Source organism: Emys orbicularis, chromosome 5 (assembly GCF_028017835.1).
Source record: "Emys orbicularis isolate rEmyOrb1 chromosome 5, rEmyOrb1.hap1, whole genome shotgun sequence".
Classification (NCBI taxonomy): domain Eukaryota; kingdom Metazoa; phylum Chordata; order Testudines; family Emydidae; genus Emys; species Emys orbicularis.
This window is the reverse complement of record NC_088687.1, coordinates 145,986,216-146,008,584: the sequence shown is the minus strand read 5'-3', so window position 1 is coordinate 146,008,584 and position 22,369 is coordinate 145,986,216. Positions and strand designations below refer to the sequence as shown.

General features: G+C 55.3%; 1 protein-coding gene across 1 annotated transcript; it reads right to left on the bottom strand.

The window, feature by feature from the left end:
- Positions 1-16,473: 16,473 nt before the first annotated feature.
- On the bottom strand, positions 16,474-22,174 carry C5H2orf81 (chromosome 5 C2orf81 homolog). The gene is made up of 4 exons (XM_065405769.1): positions 21,950-22,174; positions 20,657-20,869; positions 19,778-19,969; positions 16,474-17,505 (listed from the first exon to the last, which is right to left on the bottom strand). The coding sequence occupies exons 1-4, from the start codon at positions 22,172-22,174 to the stop codon at positions 16,474-16,476; spliced, it is 1,662 nt and encodes a 553-aa protein (XP_065261841.1).
- Positions 22,175-22,369: the final 195 nt, after the last annotated feature.

Here is a 22,369-nt window from a genome sequence, read left to right as displayed (position 1 = left end):
TGTTTTGTCTTGTGTTGTTTTTCTTGTTGCTAGCATTGTTGTGTATTGAAAACTACCAATGTTGCAGAAGGGCAGAGGTCAAGGAATGCCAGTCTGTTAACAGGGAAACATCCTCAGGTAGCAAACACAATATTAGAAGGGATTGGTTTTGGAGCAGGAATTATAAATACTGTAGACTTAGAGGTAATTAAGAATAAGTTCCTTGTCACAACTGCAAGATATTCTCATTCACAAGTGGGCAGATACTACTGTGGATTTGCAAAAACAATGAGGAGTCCTTGTGGCACCTTAGAGACTAACAAATTTATCTGGGCATAAGCTTTCGTGGGCTAAAACCCACTTCATCAGATGCATGGAGTGGAAAGTACAGTAGGGATATATATACAGAGTACATGAAAAGATGGGGGTTGTCTTACCAATTCTAACAAGACAATTCAATTAACGTGGGCTATTATCAGCAGGAGGAAAAATAACTTTTGTAGTGGTAATCAGGGTGGCCCATTTCAAACAGTTGACAAGAAGGTGTGAGTAACAGTAGGGGTATATATGTGATATATGCCATCATGTGCCAGCAACGCCCCTCTGCCATGTACATTGGTCAAACCGGACAGTCTCTACACAAAAGAATAAATGGACACAAATCAGACATCAAGAATTGTAACATTCAAAAACCAGTCGGAGAACACTTCAACCTCCCTGGACACTCAATTATAGACTTAAAAGTGGCCATTCTTCAACAAAAAAAACTTCAAAAACAGACTCCAACGAGAAACTGCAGAACTGGAATTAATTTGCAAACTGGACACCATCAAATTAGGCCTGAATAAAGACTGGGAGTGGATCGGTCATTACACAAACTAAAAACTATTTCTCCACGCTAATTTCCCCCCCCTACCGTTACTCACACCTTCTTGTTCTTATGTTGTTCTTATGACTTGGGTGTCTGGGTGGAGACCTGAGGCTGGGTTGCTTTAAGGGAACTCTTCTCGACCTGCTGCTCACAAACCGGGAAGAATTAGTAGGGGAAGCAAAAGTGGATGGGAACCTGGGAGGCAGTGACCATGAGATGGTCGAGTTCAGGATCCTGACACAAGGAAGAAAGGAGAGCAGAAGAATACGGACCCTGGACCTCAGAAAAGCAGACTTTGACTCCCTCAGGGAACAGATGGGCAGGATCCCCTGGGAGAATAACATGAGGGGGAAAGGAGTCCAGGAGAGCTGGCTGTATTTTAAAGAATCCTTATTGCGGTTGCAGGAACAAACCATCCCGACGTGTAGAAAGAATAGTAAATATGGCAGGCGACCAGCTTGGCTTAACAGTGAAATCCTTGCTGACCTTAAACACAAAAAAGAAGCTTACAAGAAGTGGAAGATTGGACAAATGACCAGGGAGGAGTATAAAAATATCGCTCAGGCATGCAGGAGTGAAATCAGGAAGGCCAAATCACACTTGGAGTTGCAGCTAGCAAGAGATGTTAAGAGTAACAAGAAGGGTTTCTTCAGGTATGTTAGCAACAAGAAGAAAGTCAAGGAAAGTGTGGGCCCCTTACTGAATGAGGGAGGCAACCTAGTAACAGAGGATGTGGAAAAAGCTAATGTACTCAATGATTTTTTTTGCCTCTGTCTTCACAAACAAGGTCAGCTCCCAGACTGCTGCACTGGGCAGCACAGTATGGGGAGAAGGTGACCAGCCCTCTGTGGAGAAAGAAGTGGTTCGGGACTATTTAGAAAAACTGGACGAGCACAAGTCCATGGGGCCGGATGCGCTGCATCCGAGGGTGCTAAAGGAGTTGGCGGATGAGATTGCAGAGCCATTAGCCATTATTTTTGAAAACTCATGGCGATCGGGGGAGGTCCCGGATGACTGGAAAAAGGCTAATGTAGTGCCCATCTTTAAAAAAGGGAAGAAGGAGGATCTGGGGAACTGCAGGCCAGTGAGCCATCACTTTTTTCCACAATGAATATAAACAAGTCAAAATCCCGAACACAACTATCTGATGCTCACCTTGCTGCAATCCTGAAGGGTTCAACTGCTCAGTCACTGAGGCCAAACATCAACAAACTGACAGAACTGAAGCTTTGCCAGGTGTCTGGCAAACTCTATAAACTCTCTGGCAGGCGAAGAATTGTATAAAGTTGTATAAAGAACGAGGAGTCCTTGTGGCACCTTAGAGACTAACAAATTTATTTGAGCATAAGCTTTCGTGGGCTAAAACCCACTTCATTGGATGCATGCAGTGGAAAATACAGTAGGAAGATATATACACACAGAGGACATGAAAAAATGGGTGTTACCATACCAACTCTAACGAGAGTAATCAGTTAAGGTGAGCTATTATCAGCAGGAGAAAAATAAACTTTTGTAGTGATAATCAGGATGGCCCATTTCCAACAGTTAACAAGAAGGTACCTCTTGCCCTTCCTGGCTTTAAACAACTTTTGCAACCTCATTGTCACGCTGGCTTGCGCATTTCTGCTCTGTTCTGTCGCCGTCACGTGCTCACGCACACGTATCCCGCTGTGGAGAAGCCAGCGCCCACCCGCCCCAGAGATCACATGGGCCAGCGTCCTCACACTGACTGTAAACCGATGGTCTGGGGGAGCCAGAGCCATGGGGCAGGTCTGTGGCTAAGACCTTCACCATGTGAGGTGGATTTGGACCCTCAGCCGCTCCCAGATTCTCAGGTGGTGACACTGGCCAAGGGCTCTGGAGAAGGGTAACACCACCGGCACGCCCCCCTCATGGCTGGGTGGGCAGTAGCAGGGTCTTCTCCTCTGGGTTGGCGCCCATGCTGACAGCCCCTTTCGCCAAGTGGCGGCCCATGTCTTCTTGGACTCGCCCTCTGGCTGGGTCACGTGCTGCCGGGTAAATCAAGTCCAGCGCAACCACATTCTGGCGGCTCCATCCTAGGGCTGCAGCCTGACCTCGGCTCTATTGGCCTTCCAGCCCACATCTCCAGGGAGTCCTCGGTGGACGAGAGTGGAAGCCAGGCCCACCCTCTGCTCTGGGTTCCAGCCCAGGGACCCTGGAGCAAGGAACTAAGGTCCATCTATTCAGCTCCCCTGTGTCCGCCCTGGGCTACTTCCCACCTTGGCCTGTCACTGGGCCTGTCTTACAGCCCCTTCCTGGTCTCACTTGTTACCTGTCAGCTCTGTGTTCTCGGGGAACCAGGTGCAGTATCCAGCCTGTCTGACGCACGAAAGACCTTTCCCCCCGCCTCTGCTTGAACCAAAATGAATCAGAAGAAAGACTTACAAAAAGCAATGAAAATGCAGTGGGAGACCCACCGAAACCCTTCTGGACAAGGGTGACAGGATTAAGGCAACGCCCCTAGCCTCATTTGCATCAAAGATGGGACAGGGAGGCATCTCCATTAGCATACAGAATGGAGAACAGAGATTCCAAGGCAAGAACCGCACTGAACTCTGGGATCAGAGAAGCAGGGAAGCACTGCATGATGGGGGATCTCTGCTCCAGGTGTCAATGAACCCACGCCTACTCACACCCAGCTCAGCAGTTATCAGACCAATTCTAGTCATAAATCCTTGATTGGGATCCAAAATAGTGAAGCTGCCTAATTGCATCGTGAGCTCCCTCCAAGGAACACTGCCCATAGCCAGGAATGAGCAGTTCCCATGTCTAGCCTGAACAAAACAACTTTGGTATTCTCCCTTGAGCCATCAGTTTACCCATAAACAAATCTAGTGTTCTCCCTTGAACCATTGTATTTTCTCTACAAAATCCCCGACCCAGGCCTGGATCCAAAATCTTCATCAGTTCCACTGGGACTTCATCTTCTCCTGACTGATAGTGCTGGGGGCTCTGCCTGTCTCCAGCACTCCGGCGGACCCTCAGTTACCACCACCACCACCTGGGAGCCCCGATCGATTCCAGCTTCACGGAGTGGTGAGAACCCAGCTCTCTCTGTCTCGGTGTAGCCTTCTGACCCTGACTGGTGGGATCAGTGATAGTTTTCTAAACCTGACTGTAGTAAGTGAAGGCCCAGTATGAGGCCTGAGGCCTGAACTAGAGTAATGGTCAAGACTTCGCTAATATAAAGCAAAGTTAAGCTGTGAGCCAGAGGCAGGCCCTGCTCACAGAAGCTGGCAAGGAAAGGGCTGATGTTGCATAAATATATATTCACCTAGCAAAGTTCAAGTATAAACATGGTACCAAGACATACTATACTGGAACATTCCACAGATAACATGGAACAGGCCGACCCATCCCAATGACAGGGGCAAAAGGGTAAGGCTGTGTGACGAACTGGGACTGTTCTTAATGTGGGCTTTGAATGCTGACAGGGGAGTGTGGCTAGGATAGTCTGCATTGGGGGATGGGAGACTGACCGATGGAGAATACCTGAGCATGTAACATGAGAACCCAGGAAGGGGTTAGAGGCCAGGTGACACCTTTGCCCTGGAAACTGAACAAAGGCTGTGGGAGGGGTCGCTGAAGGAGAGTTTCAGGAGCTGGCTGTGAGGCAGACGGGGCTCTGACCTTGCAAGGGGGCTGGGGTGCCCGGGGACCCCAAGATGGACCTAACTGAGGGGGGTCCTGTTGTCTGTGCCTGCAAGACCTGTCTTGGACTGTATTCCTGTCGTCTAAATAAACCTTCTGCTTTACTGGCTGGCTGAGAGTCATGGTGAATCGCAGGAAGCCGGGGGTGCAGGGCCCTGAGTCCCCCACACTCCGTGACAACTGGTGGCAGCGGCGGGATCTACTGCACCCCGTGGACGGCGCTTCCTGCAGTAAGTGACTGGGGAGCAGTAAAACGAAGGGGGATTGACGGGGACCAGGCATGCTGAAGAGTCAGAAAGAGACGGTTATCACCCCTGGGAGTGTGTGACCAGCGAGAAGGACTTTTGCAGTAACAGGGTCCCCCGGGGGATCGCAGCGAGTGGTCCCAGGGGCAGAGGAGTCTGCAGCTCGACCCTGGCAGAGAGGTGGTGACCTCGAGAAGGGCTGTCACACTAGGGGTCTCCCTGGAAACTGTGGGGAGCGGTGAGCACCCAGGCCTGTGAGTGGCCAGCAGGAAGATGTATGCCAAGCGGCTTAAGAGCGACCTGGTGGAGCTGTGCAAGCAGAGGGGGGTGCGCATTGGGAAGCTCACCAAAGAACAGCTCATTGCCCAGCTGGAGAAGGGAGATCGCGCGAATGAACTGATCCCTGTCTCTGAGGGAAGCAGCCTGGCAGATGCAGCGCAGGCCCCAGTGTCTGTCCCAGCTGGGAGTGGTCAGCCAGCTGCTGAGGGCTTCCCGAGACCCCTCCTTCCTACGCCTAGGGGAAGGGTGGGGAGGAGCCCAGCAAATACCGAGGGTGCTGTGACCCCCCCGGCCAGCAGGGGATCCTCCCGGCAACGCTCGCCGGCCAGCAGGGGATCCTCCCGGCCACGCGCAGCATCCGTGGAGCGGAAGTGGCTGGAATGGGAGAAAGAGCTAAAACGGAGAGAGCTGGAGGATCGTGAACAACAGAGACAGCATGAAGAGAGACAGAGGCATCATGAACTGGAGGAGAAAGAGAGACAGAGGCAGCATGAAGAGAGACAGAGGCTCAGGCATCATGAACTGGAGCTGGCGAGGCTGAGGGGCCGCGAGCCCCCGGCTGCGGTGAGTGAGGGGGGACCCAAGACTGCACGGAGCTTTGATAAGTGCATCCTGGCCCCACGTAAGGAGGGGGAGGACATGGATGACTTCCTGGATGCCTTTGAGACGGCCTGCGAGCTGCACCAGGTTGATCCTGCGGACAGACTCCGGGTTCTCACCCCCTTACTGGACCCCAAAGCCGTGGCAATGTACCGCCAACTGGAAGAGGCGGAGAAAGGGGACTACGAACTATTCAAAAAGGCCCTGCTACGTGAGTTTGGGCTAACTCCTGAGATGTACCGGGAAAGGTTCCGGAGTCAGGATAAACCCCCTGAGATCTCATATCTGCAACTAGCCGTCCGCATGGAGGGATACGCCAGCAAGTGGGCAGATGGGGCCCAGACGAAGGAGGACCTGGTTAAACTGCTGGTACTGGAGCAACTGTATGAGCGGTGTCCATCCGACCTGAGGCTGTGGTTGAGGGACAAAAAAACAGAGAACCCGCGACATGCAGGCCAGCTGGCCGATGAGTTTGTAAAGAGCCGGTCAGGGGATAACAGGGAGGAGTCCCTAAGGAACAGTCCCACCACAACGCAGAGAGAGAGAATTATTCCAGGAGTGGGTGGGTCAGCTTTTGAGGCCTGCATCATGCGGGAGGTCAGACTAGATGATCAAAATGGTCCCTTCTGACCTTAAAGTCTATGAGTCACCATGGGACCTCCCAGCGGGAAAATACGGAAAAACCCCATCAAAGGGGAACATCCGGCGTCAGGGCCATCCAACCCACTCGAGGGGACCCATGGGACATGGGCTGCTATCACTGTGGCCAGAGAGGCCACATACGGGCCCAGTGCCCCAGGCTCAGGGACAGACTGAGCAGACCGAACCCACAGAGGGTTGACTGGGTAGAGACCCAGCCGGGCGAGAGGCAGCATTCCCAGGGAAGGGGGGCTGGCAGAGTACCACCTGCTAAGGAGGGAGGAGAGCTCCAGGCCAGCTCCTCTGGGGGGCTGGATGCTCCAGACTCAGGGTTTTTGGTTTATACGGTGGGCGCGGGGCTGTCTCTCCGGAGAGAGTACCTTGTTCCCCTGGAGGTGGATGGGAGGAAGGTCAATGGATACTGGGATACAGGCGCAGAGGTGACGCTGGCCCGGCCCGAGGTGGTGGCCCCAGATCAGGTGGTGCCCAACACCTACCTGACCCTGACGGGGGTGGGCGGGACACCAGTCAAAGTGCCTGTGGCAAGGGTACACCTGAAGTGGGGGGCCAAGGAGGGCCCCAAGGATGTGGGGGTACACCCGTATTTGCCCACTGAGGTGTTGATGGGGGGGGACCTGGAGGACTGGCCAAGCAACCCCCAGGGTGCACTGGTTGTGACCCGCAGTCAGAGCCGGCGAGGGGCACTGCGCCCTGACCTTGGGGAGGGTGCCTTGCCCGAGGCGCAGGACCCTAACCTGGTGGGGAGGGAACGCCCAGGGACACGGCTCAGGGAGGCTGCAGCTTCAGACCCAGCCGGCGAGAGAGAGCAGGTGGCCATCCCTGTCCCAGCTGCTGAGTTCCAGGCCGAGGTGCAGAAAGATCCCTCCTTGCGGAAGATAAAGGACCTGGCCGACCTCAGTGCGGTACAGACCATGGGGAGAGGTGGCCGGAAAAGGTTCCTGTGGGAGAAGGGGTTCCTGTACCGAGAATGGGCTCCCCCAGGGAAAATGGAGTCAGGGGGGATCAGGAGGCAGCTGGTGGTACCCCAGAAGTATCGCCGCCAGCTGCTGTACCGGGCCCATGACACCCCCCTCTCAGGGGACCAGGGAACCTGGCGTACCCAGCAGAGGCTGCTACGGAGCTTTTACTGGCCTGGGGTCTTTGTTACTGTCCGACAGTACTGCCGATCCTGTGACCCCTGTCAGAGCGGGAGGAAGGCCCGGGACAAGGGGAAAACGGCTTTAGGACCCTTGCCCAGCATAGAGGAGCCTTTCCAGAGGGTGGCCAAGGTTAAAAGGGGGGCTCTGAACCAAGAGAGCCCGAATCACCGACCTCCAGACTGGAACGCTGGGAGAAGACCCCAGCCCAGTTGGCACCCCAGGGGTATTGGGGTGGGAAAAGGGCACAGGCTGCATAAACCTTCCCACATGCGAACTACGAGTGCCATCGAGCACCCCCGACCTAAGGGGGGGCGTGAAACTGGAGGGGCCTGGTGTAATTCTTACCCAGGAATGGGAGGGATGCTGGGGCATCCATGGGAACGGGGGTAGGTTCGAACTTCCCCGGGTCACTGGCTAAAGTGACCCCGCTCAGTTCGGTCTCGAAGGGGGGAGAGATGTGATGAACTGGGACTGTTCTTAATGTGGTCTGTGAATGCTGACAGGGGAGTGTGGCTAGGATAGTCTGCATGGGGGGATGGGAGACTGACCCACGGAGAATACCTGAGCATGTAACATGAGAACCCAGGAAGGGGTTAGAGGCCAGGTGACACCTTTGCCCGGGAAACTGAACAAAGGCTGTGGGAGGGGTCGCTGAAGGCAGAGTTTCAGGAGCTGGCTGGGGAGCTGGCTGGGAGGCAGACGGGGCTCTGACCTCGCAAGGGGGCTGTGGTGCCCGGGGACCCCAAGATGGACCTAACTGAGGGGGGTCCTATTGTCTGTGCCTGCAAGACCTGTCTTGGACCGTGTTCCTGTCGTCTAAATAAACCTTCTGCTTTACTGGCTGGCTGAGAGTCATGGTGAATCGCAGGAAGCCGGGGGTGCAGGGCCTTGTGTCCCCCCACACTCCGTGACAGGCTGTCACTGAAACGGTCATCATTCATAAACATCTGCAAAATGTATTGGTTGATCTGTTTCCACCTGTAAAGTTCTTACAGTTAGATATACACGATTTAGTAACCAGAACTAAGGAATCCCTAATACCAATAGCCCACTTAATCCAGCAGCAAATGCATGAAGTGGACGAGGTTCAACAAGCAGTGGAAACACCCTGGTGGGCAATCCCCGAGGATGTGACCTTGCATCCAGTAGTTTGCACTCTAAGCATATTCCTAATGGGGATCCAGGCCCTAACAGTTTTGGTTTTAATGGGAATGTGTTGCTATATAATCCGTCAATCAAGGCGCGCCAAGTTACAAGGTCGAGTGGATAAGGGAATGGAAATGGCAATCAACACTGTTGTTGTACACCCAAACAATCACTTCATAAAGTAAGGAGTTAAGGCACAGTAGCTGAATCACGCTGAATAATAAGTCTATTAAAGCACACAAGTTTTAAGCACTATATCATACATATACTCATACTTATATAATACCAATATATAAGTCATATATTCCATAATTTTCATTTATATCCTGGGCATAGTTTGTATGTCCCCACGAAGCCCTTAAGGAACTATCAGATAGGCTACTAACCCCCACGTACCTATGGTCCCGGGCCTAACATTCCCAGGCCCACCGTAAGGGACTGAAAATAAAATTGGATAATAAAGTCTGTCCCTCAGTCGTACGAGGGAATGTGCAGACTAAAGAGACAGATGGGGCATGAGTGTATGGATGGTAAAATAAGGTAACCACATAACAGTGTTTAGCCCACTGGGTTACCTTTAGTCCATGCATTATGCTTTTCCGGGACGATGGGTAAACATCCTCCCCTTAAAAAGACAAAAAGTGGGGGAATGTAGTAAGAGGAGGCCCTGAGAGATAAACCTTGGTATCAGAGGCCTGGTATGAGGCCTAAGGCCTGAACTAAAGACATGGTCAAGACTTTGCTAACATAAAGCAAAGTTAAGCTGTGAGCCAGAGGCAGGCCCTGCTCACAGAAGCTGGCAAGGAAAGGGCTGATGTTGCATAAATATATATTCACCTAGCAAAGTTCAAGTATAAACATGGTACCAAGACATACTATACTGGAACATTCCACAGATAACATGGAACAGGCCGACCCATCCCAATGACAGGGGCAAAAGGGTAAGGCTGTGTGAGGGTTCTCGTCGGGTCTGCTGGGTCAGCTATCTGCAGAGCTGGGGCAGCACACAGAGGGACACACGCACGCAGCCGAGTGATATCAACATAGGAGAAGGCAGAGCACCACACCGGTAGCATCTGACAACACTGACTTTTATAATCAAATGCAAGTTAGATTTAATATTGTAACTGTTTTGTTTGTTTGGCTCCCCTGTGGTTATTACCTGGCAATAAATAACTTTAATGGTTAAGCGGTTGCTTCTCTCTCTCTCTCCCTCTCGTGGGTGTTTTTTGGCTTCCTCATTTTCTCTGCAGCAACGCTCCTCGTACCTAAGCTAAAGATCCCTGCAGCGCCTAAAGACCCGGTGAGGTTTGCTCACCAAGTGGGTCACTGCCAGGACAATTGCAACGTGACAGTGGGGATAGGGACATGCTCAACCTGGGACATACGAGGGTGGCAGATTGAGTGTGCTGCTCCACCCAGCCCTGCTATTCCGGTGCTGTGCCCATGGCATATGAGGGCAACAGCTTGGAGGTACTGCTCGACTGAGACCGGGGGTGTGGGTGTGGGTGGGGCTGGAGGAACCCAGCCCGGGGGAACCTAGGTCCTGCAGGAGAGCTCCACTGGGAGGGAACTTGCAGCAGGGAGAAGCAGAGCTCCGTATGAGAACACACGTGACACAAGCAGTACACTGATAGAATTACAGAACCCCCCCCCCCCCCAGGAGAATAACCCTCATAAATGAGCGTACCCCAAAGTAACGGGCAGATCTGGTAACACCCTGCTCCGCAGAGCCCATCAGGAAAGGAGATGAGCGACAGTGAGCAAAGCAAATGTAAAGGGCCTAGGCCAGGCCTGCCTGCCCCATGGGGCTCTGGCATGGGGTTGCCAACTTTCTAATCGCACAAACCCAAACACCCTTGCCCTGCCCCCTGCCCCGCCCCTTCCCTGAGACCCCGCCCCCCACTCAGTCCATCCCCCACTCCCTCCATCACTCGCTCTCCCCCAACCTCACTCACTTTCACCGGGCTGGGGCAGGGGGTTAGGGTGTGGGAGGGGGTGAGAGCTCCGGCTGGGGGTGTGGGTTCCAGGGTGAGGCCAGAAATGAGGGGTTCAGGGTGGGAAGGAGGCTCCAGGCTGGGGCAGGGAGTTGGGGTGTGGGATCTGGGGTGGGGCTGGGAATGAGGGGTTTGGGGTGCAGGAGGGGGCTCATGGCTGAGGCAGGGGATTGGGGTGTGGGGGGGAGGGGTGTGTGTTCTGGGAAGGAGTTTGGGTGCGGGACGATGCTCAGCACCGGGGCAATGGGTTGGGGTGCGGCAGGGGGCGTGGGCTTTGGCTCCTGGAAGCAACCAGCATGTCCGGCTCCTTGGCTCAGGGGCGGCCAGGTGGCTCTGCGTGCTCCCATTGGCTGCAATTCCTAGAGTTGGCGTTTGGGGTGGGGCAGGGGGGCAGCACGCGGAGACCCCCTGGCCGCCCCTGCACGTAGGAGCTGGACATGCCGGCCACTTCCAGGAGCCGCACACAGCCAAGGCAGGTAGGGAGCCTGCCTTATAAAAATAAAAAAAAATAATATATGGAGATATACCTATCTCCTAGAACTGGAAGGGACCCTGAAAGGTCATCGAGTCCAGCCCCCTGCCTTCACTAGCAGGACCAAGTACTGATTTTGCCCCAGATCCCTAAGTGGCCCCCTCAAGGAGGGAACTCACAACCCTGGGTTTAGCAGGCCAATGCTCAAACCACTGAGCTATCCCTCCCTTAGCCCTGCTGTGCCGCCAACCGGACCTTGGCCTATTAAAATCTCCCGGCTTGCCTTTAATAGTCACCAGGAGATTGAGGCCGATTCCGGGAGACTCCTGGCCAATCCGGGAGAGTTGGCAACCTTACTCTGCTGTCTAGTAGTCTCATAGACCCTGCCCCTAACCCAGCCCAGCCTTCCTTCACAGAGCTAGCACTACAGGGCCACTCCCTCGCCCGGTCAGCCATGGTTGAACTGGGCTTTTCTTCTTTTAACTGGTCCTCTGGCCTGCCACACCCCGCAAGTGTAATGGGGCCGAGCGGATTGAGCCCACAGGCTCTCATTAACCTAGGGTTACCATACGTCCAGATTTTCCCGGACATGTCCGGCTTTTTGGTCCTCAAATCCCCGTCCGGGGGGAATTGCCAAAAAGCCGAACATGTCCGGGAAAATGCTTTGCCAGCATCCCTGCCCCTGTCCCCTGCTTACCTTAGAGCGGCTCCGGCAGCGGCTGCTGCTCCCCCCAGACACCTCAGCTCTGTGCAGCTGACGAGCCGAGCTGCCCGAGCGCTACTGGCTTCACGGTTTGCCGGGCAGCTCCCAGACCTCCAGACCCTGCGGCCCCGGCCGGGCGCTTCCCCTCCCGGGCTCCGGCTGCGCTGGAGAAGCGCCCGGCCGGGGGCGCAGAGTCTGGAGGTCTGGGGGCTGCCCGGCAAACCGTGAAGCCGGTAGCTCGGGCAGCTGTTTCACGTGGCTGGGAGGGAAGAGGAGGGGGAATGCGGGGCGCTTAGGGGAGGGGGTGGAGACTTTGGGGAAGAGGTTGGAATGGGGGCAGAGTTGGGGCGGGGCCCGTGGAGTGTCCTCTTTTTAAAATGTTTTAATATGGTAACCTTAATTAACCCCTTTCCAGCCAGCATGGGGACTGTGCCGCCCATCACACCGTCCTGGCCTGGTCCACCATCTCCCTGGGCTGTGGGCTGCAGGTATCCAGGCCCCCCTCTCAGAGAGTGGCTCGTTGAAATGCACTCCATGGGCTCCTCTGATGCTTGGGAAGGTAAAGCTGGTGCAGAGCAGAGCAGTTTTCTGGGGAGACAGTTTCGTAGGCAACTGATCTCTGGTTAACCCGCCGCTGGATGGGACTGTCATGCCCACGATCTCTGCAATAGGATGGTGTTGGAGGGCCGGTCTTGGGTCACTGGAGCAGGCAATGTAAACACGCGTCACATCGCTGGCTGCACCCTTCACCTCCCCGCTGCCAGCACCGGGGACTAAAATCCTGCTCCACTCTGTGCAACCTTGTGGCTGCCACCTCTCCCAGCCCTGGTAAGCCTAACTCCCTCCCTAGACCGAAGAAGAGAGGCAGAGCCTCTCCAGTAATGGTTATTCCAACCTGAACAGGCAGGAGCAGCCGCTGCACCCTTAGGAGGATCACGCAGGGATGGGGAACTTTGCCCTGCTACCTACCCCAAACAGCTGCTGTTAGGGAGCCCCCCAGAGCTCTTACCCCAGCTAGGGAGCGGTTCAGCTGAACTGGGGAGACTATTTTTGTCAATTTCGGCACTGTCCATGAGACCTTGTTATAGGCCATTCCTTGAGGTCAAGAGATGGGCACCATCTCTTCCAGACTCCCAGTCCACATTCCACAACCTCCCCACTGCACCCTCGGACATGGGAAGAAAGAAATGATTTAGTGCAACAGTGCAGTGGCTTGCTGGTCTACCCTCCAGCGTTCTAAGTGCTGTTCATTTCCTCTCCCTGGCTGTTGGGCTCCATGTTTAGTACTGAATCTCCCTTAGCAGCTACTCCACTCTCACTCCTCTAGGTCGGTTTAGCGTTCGGGTTTGGAGCTTTATATGTTTTCTTTCCCTTCACTTTGCACCTCAGCCTCAAGTTTGATCAGAGCTAAATCAAAGAACTGCAGAATCAAAGAAAGAGCAAAGAAAAACATCAAGCAGCTCCCCAGTGTCTGGGCAGGGGCAAGCTTTTGTTGATAGTCCAGTTGGCCAAAAAAGTCTCTGGGAATGCCTGGCCTAGGGATAATGTTTGTAGCGGTTGAACTGTTTGGATTTGGGGTGTGATTTATTTTTTTACCAAACTAGTTGTACCAGTACAACTCCAGAGGTGAATGCAGTTCTCTTGGCCTGTAAAGTGCTATTTCCCTTCTGTAATCAGGTGTGGACTCACCCCTGCGGCGCCTCCTGCTGGTCGTCTCGGGAATTAGCTCACCCAGCATCCAGAGCCCCCTCTGCAGGCCAGGTGTCCCGCCTGTAGTTGGCCCCCCATGTCCCTCCCAGACCCCGCTGCCCTTGGCTTAGGTGCTGCCCCCCTGGCAGTATCCCACTCTCTCTCTGGGTCTCCCCACCTCCTATCCCAATGTCGCCTCAGTTGTGGCTACTGCCAGTCACCATCTAGCCCCCGCGCCCTGGGGCAGACCGCAGTCTGTCAGCCAACCATCACCGGCAACAAGGGGTTTGGACTGGCTGCCTTTGCCCACCCTCAGGCTGCCCCTCTGCAACCCCAATACCTATGTGGGCCTAGGACTGGGCCCTACAGCCTGGGGAGTTGCTGGCCTAGGGCTTCCCAGCGCCCAAGGCCTTTCCCCAGCCCTGCCTCACTCTAGGTCCCCGGTGAGCTCCCTACAGCCAGGCCTGTCTCTCTCTCCTGTCAGAGGGAGACTCCTCAGCTCTGGCTGCCCTGACCTTCTTATCAGGCTGAGTGGCTCAGTTTGGGGGCATGGCCCCAGCTGCAGCCACTTCCCCAATCAGCCGGGGTTTTGCTCCTTTACTCAGCCCCAGCCCCATGCAGGGCTTTTCCAACCCCTTCCGGGCTGGAGCGGGCGTTCACCCCGCTACACCTTCCCATACACGAGAGTCGGAGACCTCCTGGACTACGACCGGGGAGTCTGGCTGGATCCCCTGACGCTCGCTCGGCGCATGGGGCTCTCCAGGCCTTGTACTCCCCGGCGCGTACTTCAGGAGGTGAAGGCTGCTTTGCCGCCCGCTGCTCGGGTCTACCTCGACCATGTCCTGTGCGAGGGCACGCCCCACCCACCCTCCACCCCTGGTCCTCCGGACCTTTTTATTGGGCCCCTGCCCCGTGGACCCGACCGGCCTCCCCGCCCCTTCTCCGTGAGCCGGCTGCACGACTTGCAGCCAGTTCGTTTCCTGACCGCGCCAAGGAAACATCTATACACGCTCGTGCTCCACACTCTTCACTTCCTCACCCTCGTGTCCCGCCCCGATACGAAGTGGCGGGACCTCCTGCCACCTGTCGAGGGTGAGAAGCCCCGGTGGGCCAGCCTCTATTCCACCCTGGTCCCGAGGCCCGCCGGGGATGTCAGTTGGCGGCTCCTTCATGGGGCCGTGAGCACGGGCGTGTACTTGGCGCGGTTTACCCCTGTCCCTGACACCTGTCCTTTCTGCGGCGTGAGGGAGACCCTGGCTCACGTTTACTTAGAGTGTGCCAGGTTGCAGCCCCTACACCGGCTCCTCACCGACATTATGTTGCGTTTTTGGTTACACTTTCCCCCTCACCTTCTCATTTATGCACTCCCTATCCGTGGCCCCACGAAGTCACGGGACCTCCTGGTCAACTTCCTCTTGGCCCTGGCTAAACAGGCCATCTATAAAACCAGGGAGCGGAGGTTGGCCGATGGAGGTTCCTGTGACTGTGGGGCCTGTTTCCGATCCTCTGTCCGTTCACGTATCCGGGCAGAGTTCCTCTGGGCGGCGTCCACTGGCTCCCTTGACACCTTTGAGGAGCAGTGGGCACTGTCCGGGGTTCTCTGCTCGGTGTCCCCGTCAGGTTCCCTTCTTTTGACCCTTTAATCGCACTCCTGTCCCTGTTTTTACATTAGTTGTCCCCCGTAATCATTTGGATTTTAGGTCCTGTGGGTCCTCCCCTTAGGCTGGGGGGAGGATGCCCGCCCACTTCCCGGAACCCAATAGGTACACCTTCCCATAGAGGAACAGCTCTGCTGCTCTGGGAGCCTTTGCTCTGGTCTAACTGGATTGGTACTAGGGGGGTAGTACTGGAGTAACTAGACCAGTATTGTATAACTTGTCTGTAGACCAGTGTGGTCCAAAGTGATCAGGAGGAATCACTGCTAGGACTGGCTCTATTGCCATGATAGACCACCTGCGCTGCACAGACCAAAGTCTCAGCCTTGTGGCAAGGGGATAAATACAGCTGAAGTCCTGCTGCGTGACAGAGAGTGCTCCTGGGAGCTGTTGCGTACGATTGTCATGGCTCACGGAAAGTCCTAGAAAGGCTGTCATGGGATGCCAGAATTCGAGGATCGAAGCACCGTAATGCCAGTCAATATGGCTTTATGGGAAACAGATTTTGTCAGACAAACTTGCTATTGTTTTTTAACGAGATTACTAGTCTAGTCTGTGACGCTGGCAGACCAGACGCCAGCTCATGCCAAGGTCCCCAGGTCTGACCTGAACACTGACAAATCCATGGCTGGAATCAGCCTGGCTCCCCTGAGTGTTAGGGCTGTTAAAACAGGTACTAGGATTAGAAGACAGTTTAGACTTTACTGAATGCTGGGGAGTTGCTGCTAGCATTAAGCTCAGGGCATGTCTACACTGGCAGAGTTACAGTGCCGGTGTAGACCTGTAGCTCAGGGTTTGAATGGTAACCAATGAAGGGAACTGAATTCCTCCCTGCAACCTCCAGTCCCTCGTCCACTCACACCCACACAGCGAGGTGCTCAGGGACCACAGTGATGGACAGACCGACCACGGGTTGGGACTGATGCTAACTGGTCTATGGAGACCCTCTGAGAAAAGAGAGGGGAGGAACATTTCATTAAGCAATCATCCCTGTTGCAGCTGGGCGAGGTTCCAGCAGGTAAGTTAATAGCATCCAGGGGGCGTGTAGCCTTGGGGCCCAGGCTGTCCCCCTGACACCGCGGGGTCTCCTGGGTCAGAGGGGCTGGTGTGCAGGGAGGTGGAACCAAAGCAGGCAAGTGAGTCGTGCTGTGGGTGCTCGGGATTTATTGTCGCCAAGAGCTGGGGAAGACGAGGAGGTCAGCGCAGGCAGGTCCCTCATCACATGCACCAGCTGGTTACCACAGCCAAGCAGCGAGACGCCCCTGCACACCACGCTGGCTGGAGAGGCTGGGGGTTGGTAACAGGCCGTGCGATGGTATGGCACATCGGCCCAGTCCCAGAGGGGAGGACAGGGAGCGTGCTCCACTTAGAAGTGCTCTGGCCCCGATGACATGAGCGATGTGAGCAGAGCCATTGGCCGGACCTGGGGCGTGTGATCACGGATGAGCTGCTCCACAGCAACTGCGGGCAGTGGCACTCTGGGGCGGATGGGCCTGAGCTTCCTTTGGAAGACCCCTTCCCCGCCCTCTTCATAGAGTGCCCCATGGTGGGGCCCACGCTTCACACTGCTGCTGTCCCTGATTGCCACTCCTGGGGCCAGCTCAATGGAGTCCAGCAGGTTGCTGGGCTTCCAGTAGACATGGCTGCTGGGTTCAAGGCTTTTCCCTGTGGAAGGCAAATGCTGAGCTCTCTTGTCCGCGTGTCTCGGACAGAAAGCCTGGGCCAGCCCACCACTCAGCGTGGGCCCCGTGTCCTGGAGCAGCTTAACGCTAATGAGCTCTCCTACCCCTGGCCCTTGGGCTGCACGGCTGAGGGACTTCGTACTCCTCTGGCCACGCCCGGAGACGGTTTTGAGAACTTCCTGCCGCTTGGCCTCAACATCTGGATCCAGCACCTCCACCTGAGGCTTGATCCAGCGCTTGGGTAGCTGGGTTGGGTCCAGCTTGGGCATGGCGATGACTGTACCGAACTCATCATATGTCACACCCTTGATGGTGGGGGGCCTGCCCATCTGGATCTTCAGCAGGTTGCTGCACGACATGGGCAGGAGCTGGTGAAGGCTGCCAAGATCTTCCTGTGGTGATTCCTCAGGCACTGTCTGTGAGAGCTGCTGCCGGAGCAGCTCCTTCTCAGTCTCCTGTAGGGGCCTGGCCATGCTCTTCAGGCTGGCTGAACGCAGCAGCCCTCGATGGGGCCTGTATGCTTTTCTGGTCTTGGGCGAGGGGGGTGGGGCTGGCTGGGGAAGCAGATTCTGGGGCCTGGATGACTTTGCAGACTTGACCCCCTTCTCCTGAGAAGGCTGTTCTGAGGGGGGGCTTGCTGGCACCTCGGGGGATCCTGTGTAGGACCGCGTCTCCTCATGGGAAAGTGTTTCCTCGGGGAGTTTGTCCAAAGACACCTGTTGGAAATAGCCATTAATGTCGAGAGGAAGCCTCAGCTTCACAGGCCAGAGTGGCCACCACACCCAGGACAAGCTGTTGCCCACTTAGCAGCAGGGCCTGAGGGCCATTTCTTCATACCCCAGCAAATGGATGGAGGGCAAGAGCCAGGCCACAGTGCAGGGGGTGTTTGGGGTCAAGGTCTTCAGTGTCAGAGAGGGAGCTGGTTGGTGAGGTCAGGCTGGCACCTCGCTCCTCCCACGCCCCTCCCAGTGGGTAGCTTTGGCAGGATGAAGGGCTGAGCGAACTGTGCTGTTCACCCTGCGCCTCCCCGCTACCCCTCCTGCCCAAGCAGCTCCAAGAGATGCTCCACCGGGGGACATCCTGCAACTGCTGCAAGGTCCTACAGCAAACAGACCCCTTTCAGTGCACGCGGCGACAAATGGGAATGAGCTGGGCCCCTGATCATCCTGTTCCTTTCTAACACATCAGCATCCTGGGACACTGCACCCCATATTCTTCAGAGTGGTATTGCTCGGATAGGATTATGGCAGAATTACGATGCATATTATGCAAGATGGGTCATGTAGGATGTCATTGAAAAGATTAAGATTGGCTGAATATGATTATCCTATTTGTGTGCATGTATCATTTTTGTATCTGAAGTTATAAATACTGACTATGTATCTGTACTTCAAATGTAGTTACACCTGGGTAATGCCCACTAGACAAGATGCTTTCAGTCTCGAGAGTGGGTGGGGAAGGGCCTATTCAGGGCAATGGGCCATTAGGAAAAACAACAGGCCTTGGGAGAAGGTTATTCCCCATCTGGGGAACCTTCCTGAGAATGCTACAGACAGCCTGTAAGTAACGGCTGCTGTGACTCTACAAGGACATGTGACCAGGCCACATGACGCTGGTCTCCATGTTGGGATGGCAGTGTTTTTCCACAGACTGGTCTGGGAACCAAGCTTTGGAACAAAGGGTTCCCGCCGTATGCTAAAGCTCTATAAGGCAGGGAGTGACATCAGCTGGGTTTCTTCACTCCCCACACAAGAAGACTCCTGGAAACACCTGAGGAACAAAGACTGAACTGGGGGAAGTGCTGGACCCAGGCTAAAGGGATTTCTGGCCTGTGTATGAAGGATCTGGGGACAGGGCTGTCCTTAGGCATACACAGCATACCCAGCTCCGTAGGGCACCCGAAAATGTGGGGCACCACCGGGGCAGCAGGTAAGAGCGGGTTGGCTCCCTCATACGCAGCACGCGCTGCAGTGTCCTTAGGCAGGGGCTGTATTCACAAAGCCGAATGTGCCGGCGCGGCGCATTCTGCACGAGGGAGAGAGTACGGGGGTCTCTGCGGGGAACTGAGACTCTTCGCTGGTGTGAGGGGCAGGGGCGGCTCTAGCTTTTTTGCCGCCCCAAGCACGGCAGGCAGGCCGCCTTCGGCAGCTTGCCTGCGGGAGGTCCCCAGTCCCGCGGCTTCGGCGTACTCGCTGCCGAATTGCTGCCGAATCCGCGGACCTCCCGCAGGCATGCCGCCCTCGCAGGGACCAGCAGGGCACCCCCCGCAGCTTGCCGCCCCAGGCACGCACTTGGAGCGCTGGTGCCTGGAGCCGCCGCTGGTGAGGTGGGCCGGGCAGCTTGGTATCCTTTGCTGCCTCGTCCCTCCCCCCCGGGCTCTGAGCCCGGGCTGCCGCAGCGTCTGCTGAGTATGAAGCTCAGTGTGTGTCAGCAATGGGGGGGGTCTTCTGGGGGTCCGTGGGCGGGGGTGGTGGCTGTGCCCCAAGTCGGACACAGGGGCACCAGTTTAATAATACTGCGTAGGACCCCGTAAATCACAAGGACAGCCCTGCCTGGGGATTCCAAGCTGCAAAGCAAGTGCAGCTTGCCCCTTAAGAATCTGCAGCCTGCTTGTATCATTTCTCAGGGTGAGAATCTGCTAATTCGTATCCAATCGATCTAGTAGATTAAGCTTAGTTTGCACTTTTTGTTTATTTACTAGGTAATCTGCTTTGATCTGTTTGCTGTCACTTATAATCACTTAAAATCTATCTTTTGTATTTATTAAATTTATGTTATGTTTTAATCCAAACCAGTGAGCTTTGACTGGAGTGCTTGGGGGAAATCTCGGCTGCGTTGTTCTCTTCACATTGAGGGAGCGGTGGACCAGGTATTAAACCCATAGGCTGGCCACATTTGACCGGGGCAGGACAGTGCTGCCCTGGGGCCTAGGCTGGGAAGCTGGCAGTCAGAGAGCCTGCGTGTAACTGCAGCTGGGTGTGTCCCTACCTGTGTGAAGGCTGGAGGGTTTTGCACCTCGTCACAGCAGCACAGTGTGAGAGGGAGCCCAGGCTGGTGGGTCAGAGGCTCAGTGGTACCCCAGTTCCAGGTGGCAGCCCAGGGGGAACCTGTCACACATCCCTGCATTGGCTGTGTGCCCAACGACAATGGGTCTCTGGCACATGGGACCTGTTGGAAGGGCTGTAGGACAAGCAGGAATTGGGAAGGAAGTATTTACACTCATATACACATGCCATGTTGACTGGCTGTCCCATGGTGGCAGGGCCTGCTCTGATGCACATACAAATCTCAGCATGTCTGTGGAACCTCACTGGCTTGGCTGGTGGGAGCGGATGAGCTACCTCACTGAGAAGGGAAGGGGGAAAGCCCATCATCCATGGAAGGGGTAGGCATACCAGTGCAATTTCTAGGGGTCAGATGACCACAGCACAAAGCCCAGCATTGCTTGACATGCTTATTGACTGGCTTGGTAGAGAGGGGGTGGCTGGAACTCCTCTCTCATCCATAGACAAGATCTCAGAGGTTATTTGGCTCAAGATGAAGCATCGCATGCTGGGACATGTTGTCTCTGCAGGCAACTCCACAGTGAAGAAGGCACTTGCAGGATCTACAGGCCGCAGATCCTGGTTTCCTGGAAGCTGGGGGGTGGGCTGATAGGTTTTTTCCATGGCATTCATCCCTGTAGATTCCACAACCAGACTGAAGTACTAACCAGACTGAAGGCAGTTTCAGGTCTCCTCTCTTGTGCCCTGCCAGGCCCAGAATGCCTCTGTCAGGACAAGCACTCGGGAGCAGCCTGCTTCCCTCGCCCCACCCCCCACTGGCCCAAGGCCAGTGCTCCCAAGGTAAGCCCTGGTGCTAGAGTACCTCTCTCTCCTTCGGGAACAGGGTCAGGCTGGTTCGCATGACGGGGACTGAGCCCTGTGCCCACGAGTCTGTGACACAGGCCACTGGCTCTTCCTCCTCCTGCCAGGTAGCATCTTCTTCCACGGTGGCCTCCCCCTCATCCCGCGCCAGGAAGCGCCATTCGGCAATCTGCAGGATGGCATCCCGTGCCTGGCTGATGGTGAATGGGATGCACTGGGAAAGCAGAGCAGAGACAGAATGAGCCCAGCACCACCCACTTGCTTCCTGACTTTGGCTAGAAGTGAGGCAGGAGACCAAGACTCCATCTCAACTCCCGTAGACGCACCCCACCCATCAGTGTGCCCTTGCTGTCCATGCCAACTCGAACTTTGGCCCACTGAATCTAAGGGAGTCCAAGCTGGTGCAGCTCACGTGCCGAGTCAGAAGAGAGGCGTGTGGCCAGGGAGGTGACTGTCAGGACGGTGCAGGCTCGGGTACCTTTTCCAACTAAGCAATCTGCATATAGTAAAATAATCCACATTGCACGAAGCTCAGCGCTCCAGAGCACGGACGCAGTCCCGCCCCTGGAGAGCAGAAGCTATTATCTCCATAATGGAGCTGAGAGGCAAGTCGAAGGCCAGGAGGGAGACGCCCATTCTATTCGGGGTCTTATACCACACCCATCACCATGGTATCTGAGTGCCTCATGGCTGAGGGCAGGAGATGACAGCGCCACCAGTGAGATGAGAGTGACTCGGGGTGTACTCCGCCTGGGAGTCATTGCCTGGGTCGATGGGAGCATGAAGACGTCTGGGTAAGCAGAGAGATTTCCCCTGGGGTTCCAGGAGCTCTCAGCCTGAGGGAGGGGGAGACATACCCAGCTTCGAGCAAGGAGCTGGGCAGCCAAGTCAGGATCGCACAAAGGCCACTGCAATAGGAACCTCTTGCCCCATCCCCGCCGGAAGCTCCATTTCTAGTGGCCACAGAAAGGCTCTGTCCTGAATCCCTGCCCTGCTTTCCTTTCTCTCCAGGAAGCAAGCAGCAGCATAGAGCGGCTCTGAGCCAGATGGCCTGGTCCCTCTGGACCAACCCCTTTCCCCGAAGCCCTTCCATCTGTTACCATAGTGCTTGGTTTCACACAGCCAGTGTCCTCAGTGGCTCCCTACAGAATGCAGGCAGAAGCCAGGCCCTGCAGCTGGGTCCATTCAGATGTAGTGGGAACAAAGCCTTGGAGAATAGTCCTGCCCTGAGCCCGAAGCTGGGACCATCTCTACCGCTTGGATTCCATGGAAAGCCGCGGCCTGGCATGCTCACCTGCCGAGCCAGGTACACTTTATAGCACTCGTCCATCACTTGGTTTATCATCCCTTCCAGGATATCTCCCACTCCATCCTCTCCTTCCTCCATGGTGACCAGGGAGATCCATTCCAACTCAGAGAGGCGTCCTGGGACGATATCCACTTGAGGGATGGGTACCGTGGGGGGGCGTGACTTCTCCGCCCGTGACTTGGAGAGAGGCACACGGTCCCGGGATGTCATTTTCTACAGGGAAATATGACAGTGCCCATCAGCACCATCCCATTAGCACTGTACCCATAAGGACATAACATAAGAAAGGCCATGCTGGGTCAGACCAAAGGTCCATCTAGCCCAGTATCCTGTTTTCCGACAGTGGCCAATGCCCAGGTGCCCCAAAGGGAGTGAACAGAACAGGTAATCCTCAAGTGATCCATC

Coding starts and splice junctions, on each gene's coding strand:
- C5H2orf81 (XM_065405769.1), bottom strand. CDS start 22,174: ATGACATCCCGGGACCGTGTGCCTCTCTCCAAGTCACGGGCGGAGAAG. Junction 19,970..20,656: donor TGTTCCCGAAGGAGAGAGAG/GTACTCTAGCAC, acceptor CTTGTCCTACAG/CCCTTCCAACAGGTCCCATG. Junction 17,506..19,777: donor ACCCTCCAGCCTTCACACAG/GTAGGGACACAC, acceptor TATTTCCAACAG/GTGTCTTTGGACAAACTCCC.